General features: G+C 58.4%; 2 protein-coding genes across 2 annotated transcripts; one reads left to right on the forward strand and one right to left on the reverse strand.

Moving 5' to 3' along the window:
- The first annotated feature begins 2,031 nt into the window (after positions 1-2,031).
- On the forward strand, positions 2,032-8,468 carry CNN1 (calponin 1). The gene is made up of 7 exons (XM_010966851.3): positions 2,032-2,192; positions 4,231-4,352; positions 6,476-6,542; positions 6,639-6,776; positions 6,946-7,056; positions 7,482-7,628; positions 7,717-8,468. The coding sequence occupies exons 1-7, from the start codon at positions 2,130-2,132 to the stop codon at positions 7,960-7,962; spliced, it is 894 nt and encodes a 297-aa protein (XP_010965153.2). The 5' UTR covers positions 2,032-2,129; the 3' UTR covers positions 7,963-8,468.
- A 2,835-nt stretch (positions 8,469-11,303) lies between these two features.
- ELOF1 (elongation factor 1) lies at positions 11,304-14,033 on the reverse strand. Its single transcript, XM_010966849.3, has 4 exons — positions 13,883-14,033; positions 12,440-12,573; positions 12,204-12,274; positions 11,304-11,936 (listed from the first exon to the last, which is right to left on the reverse strand). The coding sequence occupies exons 2-4, from the start codon at positions 12,553-12,555 to the stop codon at positions 11,872-11,874; spliced, it is 252 nt and encodes an 83-aa protein (XP_010965151.1). The 5' UTR covers positions 12,556-12,573; positions 13,883-14,033; the 3' UTR covers positions 11,304-11,871.

The raw sequence follows: 14,033 nt of genomic DNA on the forward strand, positions 1-14,033 counted from the left end.
GTAGAGAGACGGACGCAGAACGACCAAAAGACACAGCAAGAGATACAGAGACACCGATCCAGAATTGGAGGGACAAACGGAACCAGAAAGGGCTGTCCCCTAGGGAGACCCCGGGCTGCCCCGTCTGGGGGCGCGCCAAGTGCTCCCCCACCCCGCCCCCGTCGTGCCTGGGCTGTGACTTCAGAGCCCGCGCGGATGCTATAAATGGCCAAGCGGCCGCGGGCAGGGGGGCGGGGCCGAGTGAGTCAGAGCGTCCCGTCATCGCCTCCCGGACGCCGCCAGGCCCCGCCCCCGCCCTTCCTGGACCTCCAGGGGGCGCCAGCCGAGAGCTCGGACAAGGCGCGGGTCCTCGCATGCGCAGTGCCAACCTGTGGCCGGCAGAGGGCGGCCCAGCATGGGATGGATCCGAGAATCTGCGTGTGCTAATCCTGGCTCCGCCACCCAGGAGCTGTGTGACTCCGGGCAGTGGGCTTCACTTCTCCGTACATAATATAGACCCCACATCATAGGGCTGCTACGAGGAATGAGTTAACAAAGCCAAGCACTCAGTACACAGCGGGAGCTAATTGTAAGCTTATTTTACGTATTTTGGCGTATCTTCAACGTATCATTCATTACACTCCATCACCTTGTCCTTAGTTGCCTTAGCCCAGTTTTTCTCAAATGGGAGCAATCTGCCGCCAACTACCCCTAAACCCTTCTCAGAGACATTTGGCAATGTCTGGAGACATTTCTGTTTGTCAAGGCTAAGGGTTGGGGAAGGGGGTGCTCCTGGCACTGAGTAGGCAGAGGCGAGGGCTGCTGCTTGAAGTCCTGCAATGCTTACGACAGCCCCCCTACCATGAGGAATTATCCAGCCCGGATGTCAACAGTACCAAGATTGAGAAACTCTGCCTTAGCCTCTTAGCGTTAGGGTCATAGCCTCATAGGCCCATGTCCAAATTCTGCTCTGGCACTGGTGAGCGATGTGACACTGAGAAAGGGATTTCACACCCCGTGCCTCAGTTTCCCCATCTGTAAAGTGCATATGATAGCAGCATCCTCTTCTGAGGGTGTTGTGAACTATGAGCTGATACATGTACAGCACTTGGGGTAGGGCCTGACATAAGGGCTGTTATATTATCATGTCACTGCTGTGCCCTTAGCATGTGGCCAGCAAATTACCATGTCCTTAACATATCATGAGTGTATGGCAGGTTGCTGATATGTTACCCAAGTGTCACTAACATGACCTTGACATTTGTGGCATGATGTGTGCATGTCATCCATGTCATCCTTGTGGTCCAGGGGTGAGATCTGGCCAGGCAGGGCTGCCTGCGAGTATTCTCTCCAGGCCAGCCTGGCTAGGACAGGGATATATGGGGGTGTCCATGGCCTGCGACCCAGAGATCCAGGATCTCTGCTCCCCCAGGTCCTTATGAGGGGCTGGAGGGGACGGCAGTAGGGTGCCAGATTCTCAGCAGAAATACTGCTATTTCCTGAGCCTTTCCCTGTGCCAGGCACTACACTGTGCATGTCAGGGGCATTATTTTTTCTGACCCTCCACCACCCTTGTGAGGCAGGCACCATCATTAGTCCATTTTACAGACGTGGCAACAGAGGCTCAGAGAGGAGAAAGGACTTGCTTACAGTTATAGACTGTTGGTTTCTGGATTTAAACCCCAGCTGGTGCTCGATAAACTACCACAGGCGTCAGTCCTGTCTCAAGACTGGAAAGAGATGAAGAGAGATGACCTCAGAGACGTGGGGACATGGCCTCAGAGTCAGACACAAAGAGACTAGGAGACCCAGCCTGAGGCCCACTGAACAGTGGGGAGAGGGGAAAGGTGGGTCTCTGTCTGGCCAAGCCCCCCAACCCAAGAATAACCCAGGCCGCCCCCCTAGGTGGAAACAATGACACAATCAGCTCCCAATACCAAGGCCCTGACATCACGAAGTGGGGGTGGCTGAGATGGGGGTGCCCCGCCCCTTGGCAGTCCCCTATGGCCAATGGGACGGCCTTGGAAGAGGCCCGGGCCGCCTCCAGATCTTCAAAAACGTGTGAGGAGGGAAGAGGGGACAGACGGAGCCTCAGCTGCTGCCCCGGTCTTCAGCGCACGGCCACCGCTGCCCACCCACCATCAGCCAGCATGTCCTCTGCTCACTTCAACCGAGGCCCCGCCTACGGGTTGTCAGCCGAGGTGAAGAACAAGGTAGGGCTGGAGGGCCTCCCCCTGCCTGGCCCACATGCCCTGCAAGGCCAGAGGCCCCACTCTCTTGAGGTTCCCTGGACCCTCTTCTTGCCCCATGTGACTTGGAACCTGAGAGAGAAACAAGATGGGGAAGGGGCGGACTTCCTCCCTGGCCTGAGCATCTCAGAGCCCTGAGCTACTGCTGAGGTGTGAAATGGGGAAACGTAAGCCATCATGGGTAAACTGAGGCGGTCGGTCCATTGCAGAAACCTCACTTGATCAGGGTCCCCTGTTAATCCTTTTTGTTCCTGGGCGGCTTGGGAAAGACTTGATTTTGCCCACATCCTCAGCCTGGCAAAGAATTTGAGGAGTGTTCCAGAGCTGGGGTTCCTGGGAGGTGAGACCCCAAAGTGTGGGAGATGGTAAAGGAGAGGGAGACAGCTAGGGAGGGCAGAGAGTGGGCATTAGGGACATAGCAAGGGTCTACTCATTTTGGAGCTGGGGAAACAATGAGACACCTTCTTAGGTCTATGGATGGGGAAAATGAGGTTTCAGAGAGGAGAGACAAGTAGCTGGGTCCTATATAAGGGAAGTGCAGAACTAGGACCCTGAACTTGCCCCTCCCTACCGACACACACCAGAATGGGGTCAGCTTGTCCAGGGCAACGAGGTGGAAGTCCCCAGCCCACTGGAATGCTCTCGTAAGTGCTGCCAGGGAAGGAGTCCCAACCCCATTGGACAGAGGGGAAGACTGAGGCTCAGGGTGGCTTTTCCCAGGGTTCCACAGGCAGGAAGTGGGGAGCTGGGGTTGGGAATCTGGGTCAGGGGGATCTTAAGGGCTGGAGTAAGGGGCAGGTTGTGGGGGTAGGTGCTCAGGCCAGAGACAGATCCCAGCGCCGCCCCCGCCTCCCCCCAGCGCCGGCCCCAGAGTCGAGCGGAGCCGCCGCGCCATATAAGGCGGCCTCGGGAGCCCGGCCCGCGGGGCCGCGCTATATAAGGGCCGGTTTGCTTTATAAAGCCGGGCTGGTGGGGAGGGGGGCGGCAGGGCCCGGGCCAGGTGAGGGGGAGGTCCCCCCATCTCCCCCTCTCCCAGGAGAAGGGGCAGCCAGGTCCCCCAGGGGCTGGGAGCTTGTCTGGGCTGGGGTGGAGGGTTCTGGGGAAACGGAGGGGGGCCAAGTGGGAGAAGAGAAGGCGGGGGTAGGGGAGTTGTGGGGAGAGACGTAGACAGAGATTCTGGGAGCCTGAGACAAGAGAGAGACGGATGGGGGAGGGCAGGGCGAGCCAGGAGCGAGATAAGACTGAGACAGGGATGGAGAGGCGGAGAGACGGCGGAGCCCTACCCTCACCAGAGGCAGGGAACCTGGAGTTGGAGACCGAGAGACCTATGGAGGCAGAGATGGAGGAGCCCTGGGCCCCACCCCCAGACAGACGTGGAGAGATGGGGACGCAAAGACAGGACCAAGGAAAGACAGACAGAGCTGGGAAAGAGACATCCAGCGATGGAGAGAGACAGAGAAATACAGACATGGCTGGGGCCAGCATGCTCTCACCCTCAGCCAGAGAGGGAGCCGCCGGGATGAGGACCTGGAGAGACACTGAGACAGAGATGCAAGACAGAGCAGTCCCCTGCCAGGCGGCACTCAGCACTCAAGAGCACTTCCTTAGGGCTCCTCCTTCCCTGCCTGAGGCTTCCAGGAGCGGGGCAGGGCCAGGAGAAGCTAAGCCCCAAGTTTGGTCTGGAGGGGGAACCAGAGGGCTAGGCGCCGCCCCCCCCCCCCCCAGCTCAGTATCTCACTCTCCACCCGCCTGGTCCACATTCTCTGGTGCCAAACCTCAGAATGCCCGGAATGGCACCCTGGGCAGGTGCCACCTCAACCCGGGCCCTCAGCCCCCCAGCACACACACACCCCGTCCCCCCTCCCCATTGGACACTGGGGCAGAACTGCTTTAGTTGGGAAGGGATGGAAGAGATCAGGCTTTGGGAGCCTCGGATGGGGCCTGGGAGCCAACCTTGCTCTCCACTGTGTCCTCACCACCCTCTCTGTGCCCCCACCCCCAGCTGGCCCAGAAGTATGACCATCAGCGGGAGCAGGAGCTTCGAGAGTGGATTGAGGGGGTGACAGGACGCCGCATCGGCAACAACTTCATGGACGGCCTCAAAGACGGCATCATCCTTTGCGAGTGAGTGGGGCACTCCCTTCCCTCCGCCTTGGGCTGCCCCTGCCCCAACCCCTCACCTCTACTGCCCAAATCCCTCACACAACCATAAGCCCAGAGCTGGATTGGGCACTTTATATCTGAGACCTCAAAACAGAACTCTGAGAAGGAAAATGATCATTGTGCCCATTGAATAGAAAAGAAAACTGAGGCTCCGTTACGTGAAACACATGGCCCAGAGTCTCATGCCATTCCAACAGAAATGACTTCAGAATCTAGAGTCTTCAGTGCATACAGGGCAGCCACATTTGTGGCCTTCAGAGTTCCAACAAAGGGAGATCATAGCTAAAAGGCAGCGGGTCACAACAGTTGTCCATCACTGGCTTGGTGACCTGAGGGATGTGTCACAGTAATTCTAGTGGGCTTTGATTTTCTACTCTTCTCAGAACCTAATCACCAAGGGAGATGCAATCCCTCACAACTCTCAAGCCCTGATTCCAGATTCCACCTTCCAGATTCCACCACAACCCTATTTCTGGGCGGGCCCCTGAGCCCAGCCACAGTCCTGTCTTCATCTCTGAGTCTGACCCAGGGCAGAGTGACCATGAGGGCTAGAGCGCGTGCTTGGGAAGTTTCCCGAAGGTGCAGCCTTACCCAGCCTTAGCTGCTGGAAAGGGAGGGGCCAGGGTATGCTGTTCTACCATATCTGCTAGGAACAAGGAATGGGGGTAGGGTGGAGAACGTCCTGGTGTCACAGGTCTTAAAGAGTGCAGAGCCACCCACCTACCCATTTATGGAGTAGGTGCATTTATGGAGCACCTTCTGTATGCCAGCCAGGTCTAGGTACTGGGGATAGTGAACAAAAGACTCGACTTAGAGCTCATATAGAGCTTTAGTCCTAGTGGGGGGCGATTGACCAAATAATTAATGAAATAATCACACACATGGCTGTGGTGGGAAGTGCCATGAAGAATCAAGCGAGGAAGGATGGGGTTGGTGTGCCCAGTGGGGTGAAGGGTTGCTGCTATGTACAGAATGGTCAGGGGGGGAATATTTGAACAGAATCTTGGATGAAGTGAGGGGAGCTGCTGGGAGGGCTTTTAAGGGCAGGGACAGCCAGTGCAAAGGCCCTGGGGTAGGAGCACGCCTCCTGTGTTCAAGGAACACTGAAGAAGCCCGCATGATCAGGGAAAGTGGAGGGAGTTACCTGGGGGCCAGAAGATACCGGACCTCTTAGTCATGCTAAGGAGTTAGGCTTTTATTCTTAAGGCAATGGAGGACCATGGGAGTGCTTTGAACTGGGGAGTAACTGGAACTGTATCAAGGCCATTTTAGCTGTGGGATGAAAATCATCTGGAGGCAATGAGGTGGAAGCGGGGAGCCCAAAGGGAGATCAGAGATCAAGGCAAGAGCCCAGGAGAGAGACCCTGGTGGTTCAGACCAGGGCAGAGGCCAGCTTCTGGAAGTCTTCAGGAGCAGAGCCAAAGGAATTGCTGAGGGATCAGATGTGGGGTTGAGAAAGGGAGAGGAGAGTCGAGGGCAGCAGAGGGCTTTGTCTGAGACCTGGAAGGGAGTGGTTACTGAGCTGGCGAGGATGGAGGGAATTCTAGGGTGAGGGGCAGGTGGGTGCCAGGAGTCTGGGTAGGGTGGGTGTGATTGGAAATTTCCATGTGGGGAGTTGGAATAGAGGCTGAGAGGCCAGCTGCAGGGAGATATTGGGGAGTTATTGGCATAGGAATGGCATTTAAAGTCAAGAGTTTGGACGAGATCAGAGAGGGTGAGGGTGGCCAGCACAGAGGCCCCAGTTCTGAGCTGCGGGCTCTCCGTGGTGTAGAGGTCTGAAAGAGAAAAGGAGACTGGAACATGGTCACCAGTGAGGCAGGGGCACACCCGGAGACTCCTGTACACCCTTGATAGGGAGACTTTATGACCGGGACCAAGTCGAGCTCCCCGAGTTTGGTTGCCCATCTCGGTCCAGCCTGTGCCTGCCGGTGGTGTGGTGGGGCTGCTGCTGAGAGCTGACTCAGGGGAAACAGCAAAAAGGATAGTGCCCGCCGACTGTCATCCTGACCCCTAGTCCTGCTGGGTTGGGTGTGCCCGGGAGCTGCCAGGTCACCTTCCTCACTGCCCTCCCCTCCTCCTCGTAGGTTCATTAATAAGCTCCAGCCAGGCTCCGTGAAGAAGGTCAATGAATCCACCCAAAATTGGCACCAGGTGAGCCTCGACTCTCTTAACTCTTTCAAGCCCTGGCCCATAGCCCCTCAGACCTCCACCCCCTCCCACCCCTAACAACCACCGGCTCCCCTCCAGCTGGAGAACATCGGAAACTTCATCAAGGCCATCACCAAGTACGGGGTGAAGCCCCATGACATCTTTGAGGCCAACGACCTGTTCGAGAACACCAACCACACACAAGTGCAGTCCACCCTCCTGGCCCTGGCCAGCATGGTGAGTGTGGGTGGAGGGTGGGCACGGGGCAGGGGGGCTGGGCGAGTCTGGGCTGGGATGCTGGTGCCCACCCCCCCACCCCTAGCCCAGCAGGTGCAGCTAAGGGCCTTCAAGGGGACGATGCAGCCTGGGGGCTCCCTCATCAGTCCCAGCCCCCCTCCTTCCCCAGGCCAAGACGAAAGGGAACAAGGTGAACGTGGGAGTGAAATATGCAGAGAAGCAGGAACGGAAATTTGAGCCCGAGAAGCTAAGAGAAGGGAGGAACATCATCGGGCTGCAGGTACCGCCCCTTCCTCACCGGGGTCTCGCTGATGAGAGGAGGCGGGAGGACGAGGAGGCTGAGAGGGCACCCTGATCCCTGAAGGCTCGGGGGGGACAGGATGGTCCCTACTACTAAACTATCTGCTCCGCATTTTCTGTACCCTAACTCACTCCTCCAGCGGTTCTAGGGGGTGGGTACTGTTGGCATCATACCTTTTATATAGATGAGGAAACTGAGGCCAGGAGAAGCTAGCTCCCTTGCCAGGATTGCCCACTGGAAGTCAGGTCCCCGTGCTCTGAGCCACTTACCAGTCTGTGACACACCTTCTCTGGGCCTCAGTTTCCAGTCTGTAGCCTGAGGGTGGAAACTGACATCAGTTACACCTCAGGGCCCATGGGGAGATTCTGTAACCCTCGGGGTGATTCTCCTCCTGGCTTCCCTAGATGGGCACCAACAAGTTTGCCAGTCAGCAGGGCATGACAGCCTACGGCACCCGGCGCCACCTCTACGACCCTAAGCTGGGTACGGACCAGCCCCTGGACCAGGCCACCATCAGCCTGCAGATGGGCACCAACAAGGGAGCCAGCCAGGTATGCGGGGGCAGGGGGGCGCACAGGCCGGGCTGGTGGGGTCGTGCCCCTCGCCACCCCCATGGCCTGACCGCACTGCCCTCTGCAGGCCGGCATGACCGCGCCCGGGACCAAGCGTCAGATCTTCGAGCCAGGGCTGGGCATGGAACACTGTGACACACTCAATGTCAGCCTGCAGATGGGCAGCAACAAGGGGGCCTCGCAGCGGGGCATGACGGTGTACGGGCTGCCGCGCCAGGTCTACGACCCCAAGTACTGCCTGACGCCCGAGTACCCGGAGCTGGGCGAGCCTGCCCACAACCACCACCCGCACAACTACTACAACTCCGCCTAGGGCCCTGGGCCTCCCGCCTTCCCCCAGGGAGGCTGGCTGCTGCTCCTGGCAGGGCCTGGCCTGGCCCGCCAACCCCCTCCCCCTGCATGGCTCCTCCAGCCTCCTGGCACCTGCCTACAGGGTTAGCGTTTGGGGGGAGCAGATTGGGGGGCCCGTGGGGTGGGAACGGGGGTCTCCTCCCTGGAGCGCTGCAGGGGTCCAACATGGAGCCAGGTGTTCCCAACACACCCAAAGGATGCACTGAGCAAAGCTACCCTGCTGTTCCCCACTCCCCACAGGTGGCTTCCCCCAGAACAAGAAGCCCCCCAAGCGAAGCCCCCAGAGCCCAGGCTCGCTCCCCAGCCCCCAACCCCATTCCCACAGTGGGAGCAAACTGCATGCCCAGAGACCCAGCGGACACACGCGGTTTGGTTTGCAGCTGGCGTACGGGATGTGACAGCGGCGTTTGTAACGCGAGCACTTTCTTTTTCTACTTCACTGGAGCACAATAAATGCCTGTAAAATCAGCCGAGGACTTGGGGCTGCTCCGTCCCCCCAGAGCCTGCGTGGCTCTTGCGCACATGCCAACAACCCTGTTCAGATACACTCTGTCTCCCGCACACACATCTGCCCAGGCACACACACTCACTGCACCCTCAGATGCACACACACAGCTCACAGCTGCTCGCTGGACCCAGGACAGGCACCCTACTCACTCACACACAAAATTCCCACACCCACTCTCACACTCACACATGCAGTACATACTCCTACCCAAGACACATAACATACACCCTCGCAAGGGTGTTCCCCCAGGACAAGAAGCCCCCCAAGTAATATCCACACACACACATGTGCTTGGTACCCACGTGCCTTCCCTGGGGGTCTGTGGGTTGTGTTAAGAGGCCAAGCCCCGGGCCAGGCTGGATGGGATGTGAATCACAATTCTGCAGCTCACTAGCTGCGTGACCTTGGGTAAGTCGCTTCCCTTCCCTAGGCCTGTTTTTCCATCAGAGAAATGAGGACCTGGAACCGTGTGGGGTCTCAGGAAACTTAAATGAAATGATGCCTCCAGACGGGATGACATTTGGCTGTGACAGTGAGAATGGACAAGCCGGGGCCTGGAGGCCCCTGTGGGCGGGGGGACTCTAGCCCTGGAGGAGACTGCGGGGGGGGGGGAGTGGACAGAGCGCTGGGGGAGGATGGGCACTTTGGGTGCCCAGGGCAATGGCCCGTTACCAGCTGGCACAGAACTGTTAAGGAGCTGACCGCAGGGTGCAGCTGGCCCGTGCAACTGGCTCCCTCTCTGCCCTCTTCTTAGGGCTGTTGTCCAAGCCTGGCCTGCCAGCCCTGGACCCTAGAAGTCTGGACAAGGCCCCAACCTCTCCACATTTCAGAGGGGCCCCGAAGCCACCAACTGCCAGGGTTCCAACGAGAGGGTGCAGCCGTGCTGTGGGCACAGTCTTCTTCCCTCTCCTCCCCAGGGCAGGGGGTGAGGCTGGAACCTGGGGACCCACAGAGACAGACATCAGTGGACCCGCGTGCATAGCTGCACACAGCCCCCAGGGGCCTTGTTAACTGGATTCTAGGCACTCTTGGCCTGGCTTCCCGGAGTCCTGCTCCCTGAGGGCCAGCAAGGGGAAGCTATGCTGAGGAGGATCCATGCCTGGCCCAGGGCCCTGCCTCCTCGGGAAAACAGCACCATATTAGCACTTGGCCTGTGAGGCTGAGGGGGCGGGCCCTGGATGGCAGAACAAGCCCCCTTTCCCTGGATCCCAGAGAGCACACCCCTCATCCCAGAAGTAGGCACCTGTCCACCTTCTATCCATGTCTGCTGGGTCCTGCCTTGGCCAGGTGACCCTACCTGGGGCCTTGGAGGGAGGAGGTGGGAGTTCCAGGGAGGGTCATGTCAGGGCAGAGTGGGACTTTGGGGACACATGGCAGACCCAGTGGCTGGACCTGGTGGACAGGGCTTTAGGCTAGCTCAGCACCTTCTTTGGCTGTTCGAATCCCTCACTGCCCTAGTGGGTCCGAGTCTGCTCGAATCATGCCAGGAATCATGAATAGGCTCCCTGGGAAGGTTCCATCATCCTTCCCACTGTACCAACGAGGAATCCAAAGCCCAGGTGACTTGCTGCCAGGGCTCATGAGGCCAGACAGAGGAGGAGTTGGACCTGGCCCAGGCTGCCAGAGCGTCAGGACACCCACACCACAAGGCCATCTGAGGGGGTCATGGGGGTACCCAGGTGCTCACCACCAGCCATGTTCAGATGGGTTTTTTCCAACACCGCCACAGTTAACTCAGTTCTAACACTATCTGCCTGGACAGAACACCATATCCCACAGGATAAAGGTTACGTCCAAGACTGCCCCTCCCCACTCCAGCCGCCAATCACAAGTCCAGGTTGTTACCTGTGCTTCGGACCAACCAGCTGTAGATGGGTGGTTCCCATGACCCCCTCCTCAGATTTGGTTAATTTACTAGAGTAGCTCACAGAAGCTGGAGAAACATTTTACTTATTAGATTACTGGCTTATTACAAAAGGACCTAACTCAGCCAGGTGGAATGTGTGTGGGGCGAGGTGAGGTGGAGGGCTGTGGCCCACCCCTGCCCTCTCCAAGTGTCCCAGGGTCTCTGTGTGTTTAACGTCGAAGCTCATCAGATTTTGTTTTCAGCTTAATTCACCCTCCCCCTTCCCAGGGTTGGTGGGTGCCTCTGAGATTTTAGTAATCCCTTTCCAGTGACCAGCCCCACCCTAAATCATTAGCATAATCTCAGGAGTGATCAGAGGGGCTCTTTATGAATGACAAAAGATACTCCAGGTTGCTCAGGAAATTCCAAGGTTTTAGGAGCTTTGTGCCAGGAACTCAGGGAGAGGGAATGTGCACAAAGGCCAATATTACACCACGAGCGTGCCTCAGGCCCCACCTCCAGCCTTCCAAGACTCCTCACCACCCTAGGAAAAAGGCCCCTTTCACTACCCCAGACTCCTCCAGTCCTCCCCACAGCCCTCAGGAAGCCAAGAGCTGTTCCCTCAGCCTGGACCCTGGGCTCATGAGGAATTGAGACCCCCAGGCTGTGAAGCCAGGCCTCCTGGGTTCAAGAACAGTCTTGGGTACAGGGTGGCCCTTGAGCCTTACCCTCTTCAGGCTGACCACCCCACCCCCACACCATTAGACCCGTTTCCCTGGTTTCACCCCCAATGCCTGCAGAGCGGACCAAACATTGGACAGTTGGAAGGACTGACCAAACTCCACTTCTACCGGCACGCTAGGCCACCTCTGAATGCCTGAGCCCCCCACCCCCCTTACCTCATTGAGCCCCTGGGGCTGACCCAGAGCCTAGGAAATCAGAGAGCCAAGAGTTTTGCATCGGCTGCTTTATTTAAGGGCTTGTGACTGACAGCTGTCTCCAACCCAGCCCCTCCCTCCTCTACAACAGCAACCAAACATGAAATCAGGCCACCCTGCCAGGGGGCCCCTGGGACTGTGGCTGGAACCGCAGGCCCAAGGCCTTGGAGGGCAGGGAAGGAGGGTGGGCAGTCCAGTTCACACGGACAAGTGCTGGTGACATGGGTGAGGAGGCTGGAGAGTCCTGAGGCAGCCTCAGCTGGGCCTGCCCTTGCCTGGGATGTCCTGACCAGGGCCCCAGAGGAGCCAGGGGCCAGAAGAGGGAGCAAGTCAAAGGCTTTGAGAGCTGAGAGAGGCAGTTCAGGCCCTTGGGGCCCAGCAACCCTTCAACTCCACCCCGTGCCCGCGAGGACACCCCCACAGCCACACCTGCAGCCATACACAATTACACTCACACCCACACCCATTCCACACACACAAAGGGCTGCAAAGGCCCTGGACCCACACCCCAACCCTGGAATGTCTCTGGATTGGTACCCAGCAGGCGGGGCTGCCAAGGGGGGTGGGTCTTCTGCGTTGCTACTGATTGGCTGCCTCACAGGCATCTATCCAATCGCTGTATACATCCACTGGTTCTGATAGATCTGAGCCGCTTAGGTCAAGGGCAACTGGTAGCACTGGACCCCTTTCTTATACATACTCTGTTGCTCACACAAGTGTTTGTCAGCCCCTTGCCCTGCACCCTGTCACCCCACATAAGTCAGCAGGTGGTCCTGATTCCTCTCTGTGGCCACAGGCCTGCATCAGGGCACCTAGGAGGGCTGGGTGTCCTTGAGCAGCCCACTCTGGGCAGGGCAGCCCTGACCGCCCCACCCTCACCCCCTGGAAAAAGCCTGGTTTCCCAAGGATACAAGTGATGGGCGTCTGGAATTCCTCTAGGCACACGGTACAGGAGATGACACCAGTGTTGCGGGCCCGATCCCTGGAGTGGGAGGAGACAGAAGGACTAGTGAATGAGAAGGCCTGTGTCTGTGGGTGATGACCCCCACCCCCCAATCAGGAAGGCTGGAGGAGATGGAGGATGGTGGGAGTGGGGAAGCCGCCTCCCGACTGAGGAAGGAGAGGGGAGGCCCCTGTCCCCACTCACATTTTCACATCACAAGACTTCTCGTGGTTGCAGAAGGGGCAGGTGAACTGGGTCTCTAGGGTGCCTGTCATCTTCTTCTTGGGGGGTGGCTTCCGTTTTGACTTTCTACGCCCCATGTCTGCAGGAGGGCAAACCTGTGGAAGGAAGGCGGCCGAATTCAGTGACTCATGGGACCCATGCAGCCCTCTAGATTGACTCTCTAGGAATCAGGCTGGCAAGCAAGCCTGGCTGGCCTGTGGTGAAGGGAGGACTGGCACAGGGCCCCAAGGATCCCAGGGGCGTTCCCTCCCATTCTCTCCACACAGATGCCCCCGCCATGCTGTCCACCCCAAGGGGCAGTCCCCACTCCTAGGGGCACTGGACACCCTAGTTCCTCCTCCCACCCTTCTCACAAGGCTCTCTGGGCCCTGCACTCTCCCACCCCCTCCTCAATGGCAGCTCCTCAGTCTTTGCTGCTGCTGTGATCCCACCCCCATCCCCACATCACAAGAGGCCACAAACCCAATCTTTGGGTCCCTCACTGCTCCATCTCCATTCATCTCCACAGAGAGCTCACCCAGTGTCAGGGCTTCACAAGCCTTCTCTACACTTTTGTCACCTCTGAACCGCAGACTCCCCTGACTACCTGCCTCAGCCACACTTCTTCCGATGCTAACAAGCGTTTAAACGTAACCTGTCCAGAACCAAGCTCCAAACACCCCAACCTGCTCTCCTGCAGTCTTCCTCAGCCCAGCAGAGATCAAGTTCCAAAAACCTTGGACTCACACTCGATTCCTCTGGCCCTCTCCCACGCCCCTTACCTCACCCCAATCCTACTGTTCGACCTCTAAAATACATCCAGCATCTGACCACTTCTCCACTAGAATGTCAGTGCTGCGGGCTGGGGTGCGAGCATGATTTGCCCACTGCTGAATCTCCAGCACGCACAGTGCCTGGTATGCACTAAGTGCTCAGTAACTATCTGTTGAATACACAAACAAGTCTCCGGGATCAGAAGGTACAGATGAGCCCCAGAACCTCTCATTTTTTCCAGTGACTACAGCACCCACAACTACATTCCAGAAAAGGGGTCTGGCCTGCACATAAAGCTCCGGGGACTTCGGGATGCACTTTTGTGGAGATCTAAGTCCAAGTGCGCCAAGGGGGGCTGGAAGAGGGCTCAGCCACCGACCCTGCCGTGACTCAAGAGGAGGCGGGTGAGCCGGTCGCTCCAGACTTACCGAGGCTTCGGCGTCGCCTCTCGCTGGCCGCCCGTAGGAGCCAGGCCTCCTCCGAGCAGCCGCGCTTAGCGGGCTGGGACCTCCCGGAGGCAAGCTCCCCGACGGGCCGCCCCCCAAGCCCTGGTCCCTCGGCGCCTCCCCCAGGACCCCGTGAGCACCCGTCCTGGAGTCGTAGAGCGATCGACCCCTCTCAGCCCCAACGCTTGCCCTCGCGAACCCTTACCTGCACTCGCCGATCCTCGTAGCGACTGCCTCGCTCACCCGGGAGACAGTGACTTCCGATTCTTGGCGGAGGCGGAAATCCCTCCCCTCTCCTTCCGTCTCGCCAACCGGCAGCCGGGACCGCCCAGCGAGTAGGCCCCGCCCCCTCCAGC

Source organism: Camelus bactrianus, chromosome 22, assembly GCF_048773025.1.
Source record: "Camelus bactrianus isolate YW-2024 breed Bactrian camel chromosome 22, ASM4877302v1, whole genome shotgun sequence".
NCBI lineage: Eukaryota > Metazoa > Chordata > Mammalia > Artiodactyla > Camelidae > Camelus > Camelus bactrianus.